The following is a 22,129-nucleotide window of genomic DNA, read 5'->3' as shown; positions in this document are numbered from 1 at the left end:
ACCCAGGCCCCCCTTACTGCTTCACTCTTAAAACTTATGTATGTTCAAACTTACAACAACCAAAATGAAAACCGAAAAATTTCTATGAAACTGTTTATTTTCTCTCAGAAATTATGCAAATATTCCTTGGTAAATTAAATTCATATCATCTTGCTATAATAATACAGAAACGTGCCTCTCCATGCCTCAAATTAGGAAAGGAAAATTGTAGCAATCAACTCTATAGGTGAAACTATTTTTTTTTTTTTTTTTTTTTTAACATTTTTAATTTATTTTTGGGACAGAGAGAGACAGAGCATGAACGGGGGAGGGGCAGAGAGAGAGGGAGACACAGAATCGGAAACAGGCTCCAGGCTCCGAGCCATCAGCCCAGAGCCTGACGCGGGGCTCGAACTCACGGACCGCGAGATCGTGACCTGGCTGAAGTCGGACGCTTAACCGACTGCGCCACCCAGGCGCCCCTATAGGTGAAACTATTTTACCAGTCTTGCTAAGAAGGTGATCTCAACCTCTCAGACTTTGGAAACAAATGGGAGGAAATCCCAACCGAAAAAGCACTGAGAAACTAGTGCAAGTAGTACCTTATAATTCTTTAATGTTATCTTAAGTAAACATACACACACACACCTTTCTAAATATTTTTCTAGTTTTTATTTATTTTTGAGAGAGAGAGAGTGAGTGTGTGAGCAGGGGAGGGGGAGAGAGAGAGAGAGAGAGAGAGAGAGAGAGAGAGAGAGACAGAGAGACAGAATCCGAAGCAGGCTCCAGGCTCTGAGCTGTGAGCCCAGAGCCCGATGCAGGGCTTGAACTCACAGACTGCGAGATCATGACCTGAGCCGAAGTTGGGTGCTTACCCGACTGAGCCACCCAGGCGCCCCCACACACATACATATCTTAAGTAAATATAAATATGTACACACGCATGTATTTTAATTAAATACACACATGCATACACAAATACAGAGAACATTTATAGGAAAAACAGTGCTTTAGTACTCTTAATGTTAATCTTGCTGCTTTGTTAAAGAAGCAATTAACAAGGTCTGGCAATGGTAAGACAGACTCGTCTCATCTTTGCAAAGATGCTTAAAACAGAGCTAAATTATTTTCAATAAATGTTTTCAAAGTATTTCAGTTTTATCTACAGGACATAGGAACATTTGAAAAACACAGATATAGCAACATTTCACAGGAGGGATTTAGAAAAATATTGCGTTCTCATTTTTTTAATTTGCCAAATATTTTAATTTTTTAATTATTTAATAACTTCCATACCTCTGAAGCAACTATCTGAACACAAGGAATTTCAAACAGAAAACAATTCTGTCTTAAGAAATAACTTCAAAAGTCCAACAGTGGGGATTCAAAAACTCAGAAGAAAATTAACATAACCTCTAACTTATATACTATTTGTAATGAAAATGACCTATGGCTACTAACCAAAGCACAGCATTTAGGAGAAAAAAAAAAATAAAGATGGTGGGGATAAATTCAAGTACTCTTTCAGGTAAAACAATTTTCATGAAATACAGCACATACATTCAAGACACATTTGTTACGTGTCTAGAGTCTCATCAGTGTTTAAGAATTGATCCTAGGAATAGCTTACCAAGGAAGGAGGAACTGCTTCGATTCATGGAGGAAACTGACTTCTTGGTCTCCTTTCGTCTATAAACCACTTAAATGAAGGTGTCACCTGAGACTTATACCAGCGATGTCTAAAACTGTCACCCTGGGGAATACGGTACAACATCTTCGCACTAGTAAACTCTGCAAAGAAAATCCCCCTTTACTTTGAAGTCTTCTATTAAGTAGTAGATATACACCCATCACATCATGTTTAATGCTACCAGGGCATTCAAGGTGAAGGGACTTTGAGGTTTCAGAGAATTTACTAAAGGATAACAGAAACTCATTGTACCTTTAATTCAAAGCATGTACCTTTTAATTCAAGTCTAGATAAACCAAGCATGGTCTAAATTAATTTAGCTAAAACTAGTTAAGCAGATAACTGATTAAATAGGTAACTTTTAGTTTTAAAAGTCTTAAAATTTTTAACATTTAAAAATTAATTTGAAACCTACTCCTTTAAGTTTTGACAAAACAACATTTTATATTCTCTCACAAAGCACTACAACTGAAAGATGGTTTTATAAAACTAAAAGTATGCAAAATCGCTTTTTATGACCAAAGAATGAAAGGGTAGCTACAGGATGAACTACAGTTAACTCATCAAGCTTCGATAACAACTGCAAATGTTCTCTAGAGGGAACAGAGTATATGTGAGATGAGCTATAATTTAGTCTCTAGGCTCCCTGGGCACTGTTCTTATTCAAAAGTAGAAGAAGAAAGGGGAGACAATAACCTAATAAATATACATATTTCTCTTTCTTGACAAACAACTGAATTACATAAAATATGTCAAAGAAGTCAGCATAAAACAAATACCATCCTATCTAAGAGACTGTAATCATTCTAAAGTTCAAACTATTTTTAAGGAAACTGGTATACTTAAGGTAAAAATCTGGCATGTAAATAAGTTCTGGAATAATCTCATTACCATAATTTAAACATATAACAAATAAAAGACTATCTTGATATGTGTGGGCTTTAGTGAGAAGAATCAGTCTCCCTAGTTTCTTCAAAAAAAAAAAAAAAAGAAAAGAAAATCCTAAATCAATGGAAGGAAACCACACCACAAAAACAAAACAAAACAAAACAAAACAAAAAAAACACCAAACAAAACAAAAAAACTAACAACTTAACTGTTTTTAAGGGATAATGACCTACATTAAATTGGTATGAATCAATATGCATGAAGGAGACTCAGCCAGAAAACAGGAACAATCAGACTCTTTGCCATTCTAAAGTACCAGCAAAACAAACTTCTAACATGACAGCATGTATAAAACAAAAAGAAAACAGCTGACCCTGTAATTTACTCCCGCAGAGTGGAGTATTAAGACTATAGGCTATGACAGTCCTGAGATTGAAAACTGCCTCTGACATTTACTAGTTTTGTGAATTTGAACAAATGTCTTAACATCCCTGATCCTTAGTTTTCTCATTTGTGAAGCAGAGTAACTGCTTCTATGTTTTATGAGGTTGTTTCAACAGTTAAATATAATTTTGCACATAAGACTTTTAGCATATTAGCCAAACTTGGTAAGTGCTCAATAAATGGTAGCTAATAGCAAGAGTTCAGCAAATGGCACCAATATAATGCCATTTTTTCCTGATGCATTGTCATCCACTCTCTTGTGGGACTTTCTCTTTAGCAAACATGGGAACAATATCATAGATGAGATTCATGTTAGAGAACAGGTGAACATTGCCCCCAGAATTGCATCTATTCAGTAAAAAAAAAAAAAATGAGACTAAAGCTTCACAAGGGCAGGGACAAACACATAAAAGGTGCTCAATATAGGCATTCATTCAGTTATTCAACACAAAAGTACTTACCGTGTTCAAGTTACTATGTATGCTAGGAACAGATGAGTATTTTTTTTTAAAAAGGACAATCTCTTTCCTGAGGAGCTTACTGACAATGTCATTTACTCTCCATACCTTTCTTCCATTTACATTAACCCTCCATTATTCTATCAATTCAGTATTCATCTGTTGGAGCTTGCCTCAGCCCCCAAAGCCACTTACTTACACACTGAGCTGTCCACTAATTCTGACATTTCCTCCTACAGATCCCACCCCCTCCACCGAAGCAATTAACCAAACTCATCCATTAAACCTCCACTCCCCTGCCAGCATCCCATGCCTACTCTGCCACTTTTATTGCACATACCTAGTAAAGCCTAACCTCACAGAAGACAATCTCACACTGAGGCAGGTTAATATCAACCTCAACTGAGGCCCAAACACTATCGGGCACCCCACTACCATGGTTCTTCCACTTTCCAGCTGTGTTCCTAGGCCTGTCAACACCTCACCTTCACACTGAACCCCATCATGGTTGCCTCCTCTGAGACCTGCCCAACTAATTATGTATTTCTCTTTACTGACTTTGTCCTGTCAACATTTGGACATGCTCAAATATCGCCTTTCTTAAATATCAATTTTGCCCCATTGTCTTTCTCTAGCTACCATACACATTCCTCCCCTTCAAAGGCACAATTCCTAAAGAGTTTGCCAACTGTCTTCAATTCCTTATCTTTCTTACTCATCCTATTGCTCTCATCTTTTGCCTTCATCACTGTCCCCAAAACTGAATTCACAAATGTTACCAATGATATCTTGTCAATGGATCATTTTTCTTAACTGGCTTGACTTCTGAGCTGCACGTAAAACTACAGGTCACTCTTCCTCCCTCATAAAACCGTCTGTTTCATTCTTCTGGGATACAACACTCCTTTACAAAGCTCCTCTGCCAATACTTTCTCCATCATATCCTTAAATGTTGACATTTTTTAGGATGGTATTCCAACTACTTTTCTCAAGCTTCAATTCTTCCCAAACTTTTTACAACTTACAATGAGAAATATATTTTACATAAGTACACGTATGAGTGTATGAAGATAAAAATTTCACAGATCACACAAGCTTTGATCTTTTGATTCTATTTTACTTCATTTAAAACACAATACTGTCTGGGAATCTCTAAACTGATGCATATGGTTGTTTTAACCATCTCAATTACTCTATGCTGATGACTTCCAAATCTACACTTCCAGTGCAGAAGTGTCTACTAAACCCTGAACTCATAAAGCCAACCTCCTCCTTAACATGCCATGTGGATAGCTCTAACACACTTGAAACTCACCATGTCCAAAACTGGAATCCTCAGCATCTTTCCCCCAAACTTGGGTCTTCCTCCATAGTTCCCTATCTTGGTAAACTTTTAAACTAGTTTCCCAAGCAAAATATGTAGGAGTCATTGCGGATTCTTCCTTCCCTCTTTCCACTGTCGCCTCCACCCAAATCATTCACTAATCCGGGACAAATTTTCCTTTTTTTATTCCTACAACTGTCACTCCCATCCAGGCTGTATTCACCTTACCTAGATAGTACAGTCTAGTAGTGAATCTTCTGATTGGTACTATATTCTTCCCAATTTATGAATATAATTCTAATCACTGTGTTGCCTACTATTATAGTTATCTATTGCTGTACCTTAAACTACACAAAACTTAGTGCTTTAAAACATTAAATTATTTGCTCACAATGCTGCAATTAGGCAAGTTGAGGTTGGTGGTGGCTTGTCTCTGATCCACACAGTATCTGCCAGAACACCCAATATGGCTTGTCACTCTTACGGACCTTCAGCTGGGATGACTATAGCAAGCTGGGGCTAGCTATTTTGGGCTTCCAGACTGCACGTTGAAAGGGTAGGGGTAAAGGAAGAATAAACTCCATTTCTTGATGGGCAAGTTGCAAGAACGCATAAAAAAAAGGCATGTAAGATGAAAGATATTGTTGCAGTCATCTTTGAAAATGAAATACACCACAGGCCACTTAATTCACATTCCTTCTACATCCAAAATACACTCAATGTCTCCCCCAAGCCAAAACATCATTCTATTATAGCACTGACTATAAGGCTCGGTCTAATTATTTAAATCAGGTGCAACTGCAAATGGTACTCCTTGGGTTTAGTTCCTCACATGTAGCTTCGCAGATGTACCTCCTTTGAAGCCAAAATCCCATCACCTCAAAAGATAGCTTCTCTGCCCCACTGTAGTAAGCCAGGGGTAGGACTACAATGGACACTGGGGTTCAAAAGATGAAGGGGATGAGGAGTTACACAGAAGGCACAATAAATAGTCCCACAGCTGTTGTGAAATCTGCTTGGCACATGTCATCAGCAGTTTGATTAGAACAGTTATGGGGATGCCTGGGCGGCTCAACCGGTTGTGCATCTGACTCTTAATTTCAGCTCAGGTCATGATCCCAGGGTCATTGGATTGAGCCCTCCATCATGCACTGAGAGTGGGGCCTGGTTGGGATTCTCTCTCTCCTTCTGCCCCCTCCTCCACTTGTGCGCTCTCTCTGAAAAATTAATTAATTAAATAAAACAAACAAACAAAAAAGCACAGTTATGTTCTTTGAAAATAGTCCTTTGGGGCTCTTGACTCTGCCTTCTGGGCTCCTGGACTCATCCCCTGAGTCAGTCTTCCCATTTCATAAGAAATGGTCCATGTTTGCAACAGTGTAGTTTTCTCAGCCTGCTTCATGCCCACACAAGATTGGGATTCTCCCCACACACAAAGGCTCTTTTTAGTTGAACTATCCTTTTCCATCTACGCTGGTGGTGTTTCTATTAGCACCATTCTTGTAAAAACATTGTGAGTCTCTTATGAATTTTATTAGAATTAACTCAATTTAACAGATGCCACATCCACAGATTTCTTTGAGATAGCCAGTTCACTACTTTGGGCTATGTCATGGTGCTGTAGGACAGCGGACTTAAAAGCCTTAGAAGCTCTTCTGGCTAGCTGAGATATTCTGAAAGGTACACCTTTTAGACTCTTTAAAGCCCTTTTGAAAGGCTCCAAGAGACACTGCCTTTCTGAACTCTCAACACAGAATCTTACAGAAGCCTGATCTTGATTGGATCCTTATTCTGAGGCCATTTTTTACTAATGGCACCCTGGGATTTGAGAAGTGTTTAGATAAGTAAAGGGAAGGGAGAAGGCATTCATTCCATTCCATAGTGGAGGATACCAGGATAAATAAAAGCACAGTCTTGCGGGAGAATAGCAAAGAAAGTCATCCCGCTGGGTTCATGATGAGGGGAAACACAAAATGAAATTGGAAAGGTAGAATAAAATCAGACAAATTAAGAGTCCTGATTACCAGATTATGGAATCTGGAATTTAAGCTCTCGACGGTTTGTCCAAATGTTACTACATCACAGACATCTGGAGAGTTTTATAAATACAGAGCCTCACCCTACAGGAAAAAACAGCTCCCAGAGCTTCTGAAAGGCTGGAGTAGAAATCTGTATCTAAGCAAAGTTCCCAGGTGATTGATTCTCAGACACAGCCAGACTCAGGAGCCACTGCTCTAGGCAATAGTCAACTGGTGACTTTTTGAGAATGGGAGGGACATAAATGCAGTTATCTAGTGAAATTTTTGGTTACAAATCTGAATAAAAATAAATTACCCTTACCAAGTGCTCAGTTTCCTCACTTGTGAAACAGGGAAAATGATTTATACACCATAAGGTTCTTGCAAGAATTCTAGGAGCTAATGCATGTAAAAAATCACTTAGAGACATGAAGAGCATTAAAAGTTAGTCATTATTACTCTAAGTTTCTAGAACTCTTAAGTCTTTCCATTCACAAGCTGATAATACTAAGCAAGAGTATTTGAGATATTGTAGACAAATCAAAGAGGTTTACAGAACACTTGTTAATCTCCTCCAGCAGTTTATCTTCCTCATAATCAAGAGTTAATGAATCTACCTTATTTGAAAACAAATCTGACACCTGGAAACTCTGATATGGAATTTCAGTAGGTAAACCCAAGATATTTTGTGTTACACAAAGCCAATAGGTTGACTTTAATAAAAAGTATATTCAGTATGTAATTCAATCCATAAATATTAATCAGGTGCAAATTAAGATATAACTGACAATAGAGCTGCTTTAAATGCAAAAATTAGAGGTTTACATGGGTCACTAAAATAATTTCTAAATGAGCTTAAGATGCTTAAGATGCTTAAATACAGCAACAGCTGAAATATCAGCTTACAACTCAAACAGAATAATTTATTTAAAATAATCATAATTATTATTTATTAAACATTTCCCACTGAAATAAAGTACAAAATGATCATGTAACTTACTATTTACCAATTAATATTCATTTAAAAAGAAGTCACTAAAGCCTACTTTTAAAGAATAATTCATAGTCACAATCCCAAAACCTGAATAATTATAGAGACATTGTGATAGTTAAGACTCCAAATTAAATTTTTAAAATATTTGATAACCTAAGTATACATTAGCTTTAAAACACCAAACTTAAGTGTTTAGTTTTAAAAGCAGAAATCTTTCCACCATTGCTACCGTAGTACCGCAAGAGAGTTCAAAGCATCTGATTAAATAAACTGTGCTAAGAAGCAGAATTCAAGATATGAAATTTATCAAATATGAATTAGGAAGTGAGGTCCATAATCCTTAGGAGTCCCCAAGACTCTTTTAGAGAGTCTGCAAGGTTAAAACTAGTTCCATAATAGATTTTCATTGTGTTGACATTTGCACTGACGGCACAAAAGCAATGTTCAAAGTGCTAACACCTTAGCACAAATCAACGCAAAGAGACTAACTGTTGTAGGGTCACTGATTTCTTCACTGCCATGCACTTACAGTAAATGGCCAGTTTCACTTACAGATGTTGTTGATGAAGCATTAAAAATTATTCATCTTAAACCCTGATGGTTTTAACATTTCTGTGTGACAAGATGAGAAGTATGCATAAAGTACATCTTTGTATTGTATTTTAAAATGTGTCAACACTTAGATCTACATAATTCAGTAACTATTTCCCAAATGACTAATGCTTGATGTTAAAAAAAATCATGCATGAGTAAAGAACCATTCGAAGTTCAAGAGAGATGAATGGACTTTAACTTAAGAGAGTATGAAAAGATTATTGATGCGGTTTCAGATTCTACTTTGCAACCAATATTTAAGAAACTACCACTTGTGGGGTGCCTGGATGGCACACTCTGTTAAGTGTCCTACTCTTGATATAGGCTCAGGTCATGATCTCATGGTTCATGGGATCGAGCCCTGTGCCAGACTCTGCACAGACAGCACAGAGCCTGCGTGGGATTCTCTCTGTCCCCTTCTCTCTCTGCCACTCCCTCCGCCCTCCCTCCCTCCCTCTCTCTCAAAATAAATAAATAAACTTAAAAAAAAAAAGAAACTACAACTTGTCAAATTTTGGTGTGTATCAAAGACTATTTGCATTTATGTATAAAGCTATTAGTGTAATCCTCCCTTTCCCGACTATGTATGTGTATGAGGCCAGATTTTGTTCATATACTTCAGTCGAATCATTACATCATGATTGCAGAAGCAGATATGAAAATCTGGGTGTCTGTTTGTAAACTAGATATTAAAGAGATTTGCAAAAATTGTAAATAGTAGTTCTCAACCAATGACAATTTTGTCCCTCAAGGGACATTTGGCAAAGTGTCAGCTATTTCTGGTTGTATACAACTGGAGAAAATGCTATCGTCATCTAGTGGGTAGAGGCCAAAGATGCTGCTAAATACCCTACAATGCACAGGACATCCCCCGCAAGAATTATCCAGCCCATAATGTTAATATTGGCAAGTCTGAAAGACCATGAGGGAAAAGAATACCACTCTTCTCAATACTTTTTTTTGAGGGAAAGGAAGGAGGAACATAGTTATTTTTAATAAAAACATTATTCATATTAACCTGCAAAAGGCTTATTATTATAAATTTAAATGATTAAGTATAAACATTTTTAAAATTTCTTCCTTCTATTTTACGATAAATATCAATAGGTTAATCCACATAAAAGTTCTTTGAGGTCTTCAATAATTTTTAACAGTGTAAAGGAGTCTTGAGACCACAAAGTTTGAGAATCACTCAATTAGAACAGTATAACTAACCAAGTACACTGGGGAATATAAGAGGAATTAAAAGGACTCTAAAGGAAAATAAACTCATTTCAAGAGTAAAATAGATGACCAAAGCAAACAAAAAACCCATAAAACCAAATAGCTACAAAGAAAAAATTATGATAGACCTAAAATGTCATTCTCCCCTTATAACCACAACTAAATTAAAAGCACAATTTCTTACCCTGACTATGAGGGCTTGCTGGACTAAAAGATGGCTGATACAAATCTTTGGTTGGTGTTGGATAAGCTTCTTTCCCTTGGCGCTGACTCATCTTTCCTGGTGTCAGATGTTGAGATTCGTCACTGTTTGCTACCACAGCTCAAGGAAAGAAGAAAAAAAGAATTAGTACTGATGTTACACATTTACATAATTACACAGTTAATAATACGGTATAGAACTATGATTGAAATAGCCTCAATAGTTATATTTGTTTTCCAACTCTGTACTTTAATAAATCTGCATAACTTTTATTTTCTTTTAATTGTAGTTTGCCATCAATCCAAGAGGAACTGATTGCTACGTATGGGTCCAATTACACAAAATTTAGACATTATAAAAATGAAAATACAGTCAACTAAAAATGAAAGGTACTCCAAAGTTTACTATGGCCTTTTCATTGTGCTATTAACTCTTTACATTTGCCAATAAAGCAATAAGCAAGAGACAAAGTCATTTCATTAAAAAAACAAAAAACAAAAAAACGGGGGCACCTGGGTGGCTCAGTCAGTTGAGAGTCTGACTTCAGCTCAGGTCATGGTTTCACAGTTTGGGAGTTTGAGGCCCACATTGGGCTCTGTGCTGACAGCTCAGAGCCTGGAGCCTGCTTCAGATTCTGTCTGTCTGTCTGTCTGTCTCTCTCTGCCTCTCCCCCCCCCACCCCCCGCTCACACTCTGTCCCTCTCAAAAATAAACAAACGTTAAAAACAATTTTTTTAAAAAGAAATACAAACGGTCACTAAACATATGAAATACTCAACCTTCATTAGTAATCAGAAAAAATACAAATTAGTAGCAATATAAAATATTCATATTCACTAGAATTTCTACTCTAATTTCTAATTTTCATGAAAAATAGGTATGATTCTTGTTTTAGAAGTAGGAAAACTTGAGGTTCATTCAGAGACTGCTTTACCTAAGACTCAGTAACAGAGGTAAGATGTCTAACTCAGGAGCATTTGGTTCCAAAGTCTAATCTCTTAAAAGCTTGCTGCCCCAATAATCAATTTAAATAGTGTTTAAAGTCATTATTCACCCATTTGGTAATGAAGAAGAGCAATACCCACTTGCAGGGAGGGCAGAAAAGAGAAAAATACTCAAATGAAGGAATAGGGCAAATTGTGATGAAATCCACAGTGCCCTAGCCATCTCCATGTCCATTCATTTTATGTTTCTGTGCTTTCTGCCTACAAAAGCTTAGCTTTATCTTGAGAAAGAATGATTCTGTCTTCACTACAGATTTAATTTGTAACTTAACCAGAACATCATGTTCACATTTTTATCACTGTACCTTTTAAATCAACTCCTTTAAATTAAATTGTTTTCTATTGTGCTCAAGTTTTCAAGATCTATATTTTAGCTCTGTACATTTCAATGTAAAAACTAAAACAAAACAAAACAAAACAAAAAAACCCCAAACACAAAAACCTTTCACTTAACATCCAAGTAAAGATATAAAGTCTATGTTCCCATCAAGTCCATAAGAAAAAGAATCTATACCCTGAGGACTCCTGAATTTATCTCTTCCTGAACTAAACTCACACGTCCAATTGCCTGCCTTATACTAGCCTCTACTTTTTAACAGGCATCTCAAATTTATCCAGAGCATAATTCTTGATTCTGTTTATCCTCCAAACCTACCACTCACTATTCTCCTCCACCACTTTCTCAGGCTAAAAACTTTAGATATATTCTTTTATTTTTCTCTTTCTTAAACACTTCACACCTGATTTATTTGTGAGATCTTTATAGTTTACCCTCAGAATTTATCTTGAATCTTTTTACTTCTTCCCACTTCTACAATTATCACCTTATTCTAAGCCAACATTACCTGTCCACTGGATCACAGCAACAGATTTTTACCTAGTCTCCAGACTTACTGTCTTGCTCTTTGCTTGTTTAGAATTCATTCTCTACACAGAAACCTGAATAATCTTTGTAAATCATGAATCAGATCTGCGCCACACAGAAATATCCTCAATGCTTTCCATTATACTTGAATCCCATGGGATACAAACTGAAAAGTGTCTGGCCTCTGCTTACCTTTACAATCTCATTCTCTACTACTCTCCTTAGTCACTTGGCTACTTGGCTCCAGCTAGAATGGCCTTCGTGGTATTCCTTAAAACATGCCATTTTGCTCCAGTGTCTGGGTCTTTCTATCTCTTGTTCTCTCAACCTGGAAAACTCCTACTGCAGAGGTTCACATTATTGACCCCTCTCTACATGTTGTCTGTGCTCTAATGCCCTATCTTCAACAAAGCTCTTCATCATGCCTATGAAATTTATCAATTCTTTTATTATTTTGGTTAGTGTGCACTCTGCCACGATTATACTCTATCACTTTATCATACATGATTTTCACTGTTGCTCTTATCACTATCTGAAATTATATCATTTGTTTATTGTCTGCCTTCTACAGGAGACCATTAAGTTCCATAAGAGAAAGGAGTTTTATCTGCCTTATATTTCCATCAATCCTCAAGTCCTGGTATGGTTCTGACATAATGAAGGTGTTCAATAGAGTCTTGCTGAATGAACGAATCAACAAATTTTATACCTTTATCAAATTTTATTATCATAAAGTAAATGGCAGCTCCTTTGGTTACTAAATCCAAGATCCACTTAATTCCTAAAAATTACTATTAAAATTAAAGATGTATGGTATAGATGTAGGAAGAGACAAATTGACCTAAAGAACAAAACAGAGAGATCTCATAATCAAACCCATGCATACGCTGAGCCTAGATATACAACAGAAGTAGGGACTACCTCCATTAATGATACTAGGAAAATTAAGTATTGGAAAATCAGGTCCCTACCCTCATACCATGCACAAAGAACAGTCTTAGGAAAATTAAAGACATCACTGTAAAAAGCAAAACTTAAAACCTTTTAGAAGAAAATATAAAAAAAATATCTTTATAAACTTGGGATAGGGAATGATTCCTTTAAAAAGACACAACAAAGCACTAACCAAAAATAAAGAACTGATAAATTCCACTATATTAAAATTAAGATTTTAATCAAAAGGTACCATAAAAAGTTAGAAAGAAAAACAGGATATTTGCAACATATATAATTAACAAAGGGTTGGTATCCAGAATATGTTAAGAAAGATAACAAGCCTATAAATCAATTAGAAAAAGACCAACAACACAGTAGAGAAATGTAGGGATACATCAAAAAGAATAAAATACCTAGGAATACATTTAATCAAGAGGTGAAAGACATGTACAATGAAAACTATAAGACAGTGATAAAAGAAACTGAAAACACAAATAAATGGAAAGACAGTCCATTCTCATGGATTGGAATAATTAATACTGTTAAAATGTCCATACCACCTAAAGCAACCTACAGATTCGATGCAGCCCCTATGAAAATTCCAATGGCATTTTTCACAGAATTAGAACAAAAATTTCTAAAATTTGTGTGAAACCACAAAAGACTCTGGATAACCAAAATAATCTTGAAAAAGAAGAACAAAGCTGAAGGCATCATGTTTCCTGGTTTCAAACTATAAAACAGAGCTACAACAATCAAAACAGCATGGTGAACACACGTAAATTAATAAAACTGAACAGAGGGCCCATAAGTACACCTGTGCATATATGGTCATATTAATTTGGGACAAAAAAGTCAAGAATATACAAGAAAACGGCAGTCTCTTCAATAAATGGTGCTGGGAAAACTGGACATCCATATGCAAAAGAAAGAAACTGAACCACTATCTTACATCATATATAAAAATTAACTCAAAATTAATCAAAGACTTGAATATAAGACCTAAAACCCTAAAACTCCAAAAAGAAAACGTAGGCAGTAAGCATCAGACTTGGTGATGGTTTTCTGGACCTGACACCAAAAGCAGAGGCAACAAAAGCAAAAATAAACAAGTAGGACTACATATCAAACTAAAAAGCTTCTGCACCACACAGGAAACCATCAACAAAAGGAAAAGACAACCTCCTGAATGGGAGAAAATATTTGCAAGTCATATATCTGATAAGGGGTTCATGTCCAAAATACACTAAGAGCTCATATAACTCAACAGCAAAAAAAAAAATAAGCAATTTGACTTAAAAATGGGCAGAAGATCTGAATAAACACTTTTCCAAAGACAAAATGGCCAACAGGTGTATGGAAAGATGCTAAACATCACTAATCATCAGGGAAATGGAAATCAAAACCACAATGAGCTATTATCCCCTCACACCTGTTAGAATGGCTATTATCAAAAAGAAAGGAAATAACAAGCGTTGGCAAGGATATGGAGAAACATGACTCCCTGTGCACAGTCAGTAGGAATGTAACTTGGTGTAGCCAATTCACCACTGTGGAAAACAGTATGGAGAGTCCTCAAAAAGTTAAAAGAAACAACCATAGAATCCAGCAATTCCAGTTCTGTGTATTTTCCTGAAGAAAATGAAAACACAAATCTGGAAAGATATATGCACCCCTATATTCACCATAGAATTACTTACAGCAGCCAAGACATGGAAACAACCTAAGTGTCGATTGACAAATGAATGGAATACTCAACCATAAAAAAAGAATGAAATTTTTGCCATTTATGACATGGATGGACCTTGAGGGCATTATGGTGAGTGAAATAAGTCAGACAGAGAACGTCAAATACTGTATTACCCAAGTTGAAAAACCAAGTTCATAGATACACAGACTGGTGGTTGCCAGAAGCAGGGCGGTAGTGAGTGGGAAAACTGGGTGAAGGGAATCAAAGGTTACAAACTTTCAATTACAGATAAATAAGTCATATTAATGCAATGTACAGAATGATGATTAATAATACTATACTGCATATTTGAAAGTTGCTAAGAGAATAAATCTTGAAAAGTCCTCATCATAAAAAAATTCTGTAACTATGTGTGATGATGGATATTAATTAGACTTACTGTGGTGATCATTTTGTAATATATACAAATATTGAATCATCACTGCATACCTGAAACTAACATAAATCTGTATGTCAATTGTGTCTCAATAAAAAAAAAGTTTTTTAATTAAAGAAAAAGAAAAATGGGGCAGGGACCTGAACAGTGAATTCATGGAAGAAAAAATGCAAATGGCCAATAAATATACAAAAAAGATGTTTATCCTCTTGGTAACCAGGAAAATACAAATCAAGATCCCAATGAAATAAATATTTTACACTCAGTAAAACTGACAAAAATTAGTAAGTCTGATAATACTAAGTGCTGATAAGGATGAGAATCAATGAGACATTTAAGCACTGCTGCTTGAGAATAAACTGATCTAAGCACTTTGGAAAAGAAATTTAGAACTACCTTATAAAACTGAACACCAGCATACCATAGGGATCCAACAATCCCACTTTTAGCTTTATACCTAGAAATAATACTCTTATATGTGTTTACCAAGAGACAGTAAGAATGTTCAGAGTAAAAATCAAAACCATTTCAATATTCACCAACTGAGGGGCGACTGGGTGGCTCAGTCGGTTAAGCGGCCAACTTCGGCTCAGGTCATGATCTCGCGGTCCGTGAGTTCGAGCCCCGCGTCGGGCTCTGTGCTAACAGCTCAGAGCCTGGAGCCCATTTCAGATTCTGTGTCTCCCTCTCTCTGACCCTCCCCCGTTCATGCTCTGTCTCTCTCTGTCTCAAAAATAAATAAACGTTAAAAAAAAAAAATATTCACCAACTGAAAATAAATGGCTTTGTATACTGTGGTATATGCATTTAATGGAATAGCATATAGCACTGAAAAGGAATGTTCTATATCTATACCCCAAAACATGGCTGAATCTGGAACATAAAATATTAACTACAAAAAAAAAAATCCTAGAAAATGACATACAGCACTCTCATTAAATTAAATATCAGCAAAACTTAGTGACATATACAGAATTTAAAAATAAGTGCCTGCTGCTAGGAATTTACCCAAGAGATACAGGAGTACTGATGCATAGGGGCACTTGTACCCCAATGTTTATAGCAGCACTCTCAACAATAGCCAAATTATGGAAAGAGCCTAAATGTCCATCAACTGATGAATGGATAAAGAAATTGTGGTTTATATACACAATGGAGTACTACATGGCAATGAGAAAGAATGAAATATGGCCCTTTGTAGCAACGTGGATGGAACTGGAGAGTGTGATGCTAAGTGAAATAAGCCATACAGAGAAAGACAGATACCATATGTTCTCACTCTTATGTGGATCCTGAGAAACTTAACAGAAACCCATGGGGGAGGGGAAGGAAAAAAAAAAAAAAGAGGTTAGAGTGGGAGAGAGCCAAAGCATAACAGACTGTTAAAAACTGAGAACAAACTGAGGGTTGATGGGGGGTGGGAGGGAGGGGAGGGTGGGTGATGGGTATTGAAAAGGGCACCTTTTGGGATGAGCACTGGGTGTTGTATGGAAACCAATCTGACAATAAATTTCACATATTGAAAAAAAAAAAAAATAAGTGCCTGGCATCTCAGTCGGTTGAGCAGTCTGACTCTTGTCTTTGGCTCAGGTCATGATCCCAGGGTGGTGGGACGGAGCCCCGTGTCAAGCTTTGGCTGGGTGTAGAGCCTGCTTAAGATTCTTTTCTTTTCTCTCTCTCTCTCTCCCTCTGCCCCTCTCCCCCACTCGTGTACTCTCTCTAAAAAACAAACAAACAAAAACAACCACAAACAAACAAAAAACACCCAAAAATAACAAAAAATACACTTTTTAAAAAAGCAAAGAATGATGAAAAATAGAAACTAGTCATCACCTCTTGGGGGCAGGCACAGGGATGGACGAGAGAAGAAGTACATAGTTGAACATGAGGGATTTTTAAGACTCAGGTTCTTAAGTTGAGTAGTAGGTTCAACACATATTGGATGATTATGCTTTATAATCTACGTATGCTACATAGATTCATTTGTAGTATCAGACAATACTTTTTAGGCTAATTTAATATGAGAAAAACAACTAATAGAATTAAAGTATGTTTCAGGATTCCATCAGTAAGATATAGGTATCTGTATCTTAAGTAACTTCACTATATAAAAAAGGAAATAGTCTTGAGAATTGTAAATTTAGTTGTATTCACCTCTAACTCCTTACCAGTTGAGGTATTACTATTTATGATTTTGAGAACCTTGAAGTGGGAGGGTTTATAAAAGTACTTAGAAAAACAATTGTTTCCTACTTGTTCTCTCTTGCCCCATTCACAAGTATTAACAACTATACAGACAAGTGGATTTGCAGAATAGAAAAATCATTTTGATGTCCTACATCATTTGTACAATCTTAGACTATTTGAATGTAAGCTCAAGTAGGGAACTCACGGTTTTGATTTGTACCCTTTGGCATAAAACTGACAATAAATACTTGCCAAATCACTGGACAGATTTTGATAAATGAATCACTGCATGATTCCAATACAGTTTCTGACACTACAACCGCCTCATCTACTAAAGACAGCATAGCAGTGCCCTCTCCTGGTTCTACTTTGTAGTAGAAATAAAGTAACGTATTTTGCTATTCATATTACATTACTATCTTAACTACTGTAGAAACTAACCACGCTGGAATAATTAATAGTAATATAATTAACTTACCAACTGCAACTTCTAAGGAGGATATGATTCTATAACTACTATCTTTACTTTCTGAATTCAATACATCAATATAAAATCTGAACAATTTTCCAAGCTTCATAGCCTGGTATTGGTCCTTAATCTAAGGAAGCTAAAATCAAGTTAAGTAATTATTTTAAAGTCATAAATAATTTCTATGTAAATCCTAATATTCCCCTTACAGATGATGTACATTTTCTCAAATACTTAAAGAATTTAAGTATGTTTGTATATATCGTTATAGCTTTTTCATTCAGTACAAATCCTAATATTAATGAAATTACTTTTCACTCTAAAAGATACATGATCTCTAGTAAGTAATTATATATCCTCAGCTTTTTAAGAGTTGGCAGAATACGATATAAACTCACCTCTAATATATATTGTATATTTCATTTGTGTATCCAGAAAATGTATAATCACAATAAATTTTCTCTAGTCCAAGCAGAAATTAAAACCCTATTATAAAATCCAATTCCTAAAACAGGATAACTGTAGTTGGTATTAAAAATGCAACAGTAGGGCACCTGAGTGATTCAGTCAGTTAAGCAACCATCTCTTGATTTCAGTTCAGATCATAATCCCAGGGTGGTGGGATTGAGCCCCATGTTAGGCTCTGTACTGAGCATGAAGCCCACTTAAGATTCTCTCTGTCCCCAACTCGTGTGCATTATGTGAATGAATTAATGAATAAATAAAAATTATCTTTAAAAAAATGCAATTCTACTGGTCATTTCATCATTGCCAATCAGTTCACCTGAGCCAACATCTAAATACATAAGGTAACTAAAGGAATTGAAAATCCATTGAAAATATCTGCCAGGTATCACAAGCAAGGCTGACAAGAAAACATAAAAATGTTTTCATATTTGTATACTTTTTTCAACCTTTAAAATTTCTACTATTCTAGGGGTGCCTGGGTGGCTCAGTTGATTGAACATCCAACTCTTGGTTTTGGCTCAGGTTATGATCCCAGGTTTGTGGGATCAAGCTCTGTGTCGGGCTCTGGACTGAGGGTGGAGCCTGCTTAAGATTCTCTCTCTCTCTCTCTCTCTCTCTCTCTCTCTCTCTGCCCCTCTCTCCCACTCATGTGCTCTCTCAAAAAAAAAAAACCATTCTACTATACTAATAATGCTGGTTGTATAATAAAAAATATATTTAAAATACTATGAATTGTTAAAATTAAGAATTTTAAAAAGGAATTTTAGCATATTACTTTAAATCACCTCTTTTTAGAAAAAAAATTACATTATATACTATAATCAATATTAGAGACCAATAGCAACCAATCCATACCAAAGAATTTTACAACTAGAAGAAAGCTTGCTATTTCACCTTGTTTATTAGTCAATGGGAAAAAAATGAGCCCCAAAGCAGTGAGCTGACTTACTGCGGTCAGATAACAGTTTAAGAAGAAATACTAAAACTTCCTAAATCAATATAATTTCTACATTACGCTTCAATAAAGTTTAATTTTTGTCTGATTTATGACAGTAATATTTAAATTATTTGGTCAGATTTGAATTTAGCAAACTGATGGTTTCATTAGGATTTTTGAACTCAAAAGAATCTTGCTGAAGACACAGTGGCATAGTACCCATTTCTAACTCTTTTTGGTCATGTAAGTTCTTAGCTTCAGGCTCTTTGTCTAGAAAATTAATGCTTGAAGGGAAGTGGAAAAAATAGTTTCAAACAGAGAGGGAGGCAAACCATAAGAGACTCTTAAATACAGAGAAAAAACTGAGGGAGGGAGAGGGGAAAATGGTGATGGGCATTGAGGAGGGTACTTGTTGGGATGAGCACTGGATGTTGTATGTAAGTGATTAAGCATGGGAATCTACTCCCAGAGCCAAGAGCACACTGTATACACTCTATGTCGACAATACACTCTAACTTGACAATAAATTATATTAGAAAAAAAGATAATATTTTAGGTTTCTTTTACCTCAGTAATACTATGATTTAAAAAAAAAAGTTGACCCTGTCACAATGCTCTAAAATTATCTATTCATGGGTGTAACCCCCCTGCTAGACTATAATGTAAGGGTACAGGCAGGGTGCATATTTTATTCATCATATATTCCCCAAAGCTAGCACAGTGTCTGGTCAAAAAAAATTTTTTTTCAGACATAAATTTAATGGGTACATCTTTTAAATCACTAAGATGAAACACGCTTAACTTATAAAATCCCAGAGTAAAAATAAATGTGTTTCATAACCAAATTATCTATTATGTAAAGATTGTGACAAAATAAAACAATATTTCTCATTTTCACATGAAAGTGAATTTCTTTTATCATGTCCAGTCTCAAAGAAGTCTGATCTATGCTTTATGATGACTATAGAAAGGAAAACTATGAAGAGGTCTTTTTCTTTTTAACCCCTCCCACCATGCCTGAAGATGAGGTCTAAAATTATGAATTAGATAATTTAGCTAAGTATATAATCCATCTTCAGACAATCAAGAAGCAAATACACAAACATTATCAATCTCATATGGGCACTGACAACAGATGGGCACTGAATCACCATTTATATTCTTTGCATTTCAGTGCTTGGGAAGAAAAGTAGAAGACTTAATAAGAGAAATACTGTATGCCTTTTATAAGTACACATCAAAACATTCTGTCTCCAAATATGCCATTCAAACTTTGGCTACTTACTTGATGGCCCAAGGACATCTTTGCTATCACCAAGAAGCTTTTAATGCAGGGTAATTGAGCAGCAAACAAATATAATCCAAACCAGGAAGAAGCAAAATGCATCAGGATTGAAGCAGCAGTGAAACAAAAGGACAAGGAAAATAAGCATTAGTTTATAAGTAGAAAGCACATGCAAATCAATCCTAATAATCATAATTCACAAGGAATTTCCTCTGCCACACATAAAAAGATCTTGGCTTAAGCATTATAAAATATTTGTTTAAATTTTGGAAAATAAAGATGGAAAGGCAAAACCAAAATCAACCAAGTACTTTGTTTTGAAAATTATTCAAGTCAAAAATTACTTTCAAATTTTAACTCATGATATGGGTTAGGAGTGGTAAAAGTATTCAGAAATGTAAAGGACAGCCCAAAGTTATTCATTCTTTAAATGTAAGTGGTTTAAAAAATCTGTAACACCCATGCACTATTAAATATTAGTTCTGCATGCCATGAGAGCACTTAACACTATATAGAAATTCAGTCTGTTTCTTACATAAAAAGAAAGGAACATTTACTAAGTGCTTATTATATGCCAAGCATTGTGCAAAGAGCTTTTACAAAGACATCAACAAAGTAAATTTTTTCTCAAATACCAAAGAAAGAAGAAAAAAAAAAACTGAAGAGGAATATTGATTAGAATGATACAATTTTATTGTCAGACAAAATTTTCTTGGGACCCACTAAATATGAAGTAAAGCACCTGGAGCTACTGGGCTTTAAGAAGGAAGAAGACCCAATTCTTAAATGAATAACATGCAATCACCTAAAAGAAACTGGGAAAGACTGGTGACCTTTTGTCTGGAAACTGTCTTAACATACAACATTATGCTAAATGTTGCTTAGGGACAAGTGTTTTGGTCTCCCTTGGCAGAAACAGAGTCTTCAGCTTTGGGGTGCCTGGGTGTTCAGTCAGTTAAGTCAGTCTGACTCTTGATAATTGGCTCAGGTCATGATCTCGCAGTTTGTGAGACGGAGCCCCACATCAGGCTCTGCGCTGACATTGCGGAGCCTGCTTGGGTTTCTCTCTCTCCCTCATTCTCTGCCCTGCTCATGCACTGTCTCTGTCTCTTTCAAAAATAAATATAAACTTGAAAAAATAAAAGAAAGTCTTCAGCTTTACTTCAGCTCAAATACCAAGTACAGTAACATTAAACCTAAAGTAACAACAAAAATAAAAAATTCCCACTGATTATATTATTGCTTGCTCTTATTTGAAGGGAATGAAGCAAAATTATCTGTGACCAAAAAGAAAGGTAGCAGTTGTTCACTCTGCCTCCTAGGAAAAAACTCTTGGCCCTGTTGCTTCCCTAAAGTGATGGTTATTTCACAGTGCTTTAAACCATGTTCTAATTCCTTTAAATGCATTTGCTCTAGTCATTTTCTGTAGTTTCCTATTCTTCTATAGACTGGTTTCAGCTTCACAGATAAACTAAAAAAATACAACTGGAATGACAACAAACTAATTGTGCTCAAATCCTTATTACTGATGACCATGTTACCACAACTCTCAAGCATGTGGAAAAAGATTAAAGTATTTGTGGTAGGCAATCTCTGCAAAGGCTCCAGTGATCCCCATATCTTGGTGCATAATCCCCTCTCTTTAAGTGTTTCTGGACTTACTGAGTCACTTCTAATGAACAGAATATGGCAGAATTGAATGGATGTGACTTTCAAGATTAGACGGTAAAAAGACTATGACCTCCATCTTGTTTATAGTCTGTTACTCTCTCTCTCAGATAGATCACCCTGGGGAAAGCCAGCTGCTGAGTCATCAGGCAGCCTTGCAGGGAAGCCCATGAGGTGAAGGAATGATGTCTGTCAACAACCAGTGAGTTTGTAAATGAATCTCCTGCCTTGACCTTTCCTCCCTCCCTTACACCCAGTCAAGCTTTCAGATGAGACTGCAGCAGCCACACTCCCCAGTAGCTTGACCGCAACCATAGAAGAGATTTTTGAGCTAGAGACACCTAGTAAACTGCTCTTAGATTCCTGACC

General features: G+C 35.9%; 1 protein-coding gene across 13 annotated transcripts in view; it reads right to left on the bottom strand.

Moving 5' to 3' along the window:
- Positions 1-22,129, bottom strand: part of OSBPL8 (oxysterol binding protein like 8) — a 156,420-nt gene that overhangs the window by 66,605 nt on the left and 67,686 nt on the right. For 5 of the 13 annotated variants that reach the window (XM_058741952.1, XM_058741951.1, XM_058741957.1 and 2 more), the window contains 2 exons: positions 20,093-20,129; positions 9,798-9,935 (listed from right to left, as the gene is read on the bottom strand). In XM_058741952.1, coding sequence (XP_058597935.1) covers positions 9,798-9,935; positions 20,093-20,129 — 175 coding nt within the window. Of the gene's footprint in view, positions 1-1,609; positions 1,771-9,797; positions 9,936-20,092; positions 20,130-22,129 lie in introns of those variants that run through there. The other 8 variants (XM_058741953.1, XM_058741958.1, XM_058741956.1 and 5 more) reach the window with 4 other exon arrangements.

This window comes from Neofelis nebulosa, chromosome 8 (assembly GCF_028018385.1).
Source record: "Neofelis nebulosa isolate mNeoNeb1 chromosome 8, mNeoNeb1.pri, whole genome shotgun sequence".
In the NCBI taxonomy this organism is placed as follows: Eukaryota; Metazoa; Chordata; class Mammalia; order Carnivora; family Felidae; genus Neofelis; species Neofelis nebulosa.
The sequence above is the reverse complement of the archived record's forward strand: the minus strand, read 5'-3'. Positions and strand labels throughout refer to the sequence as shown.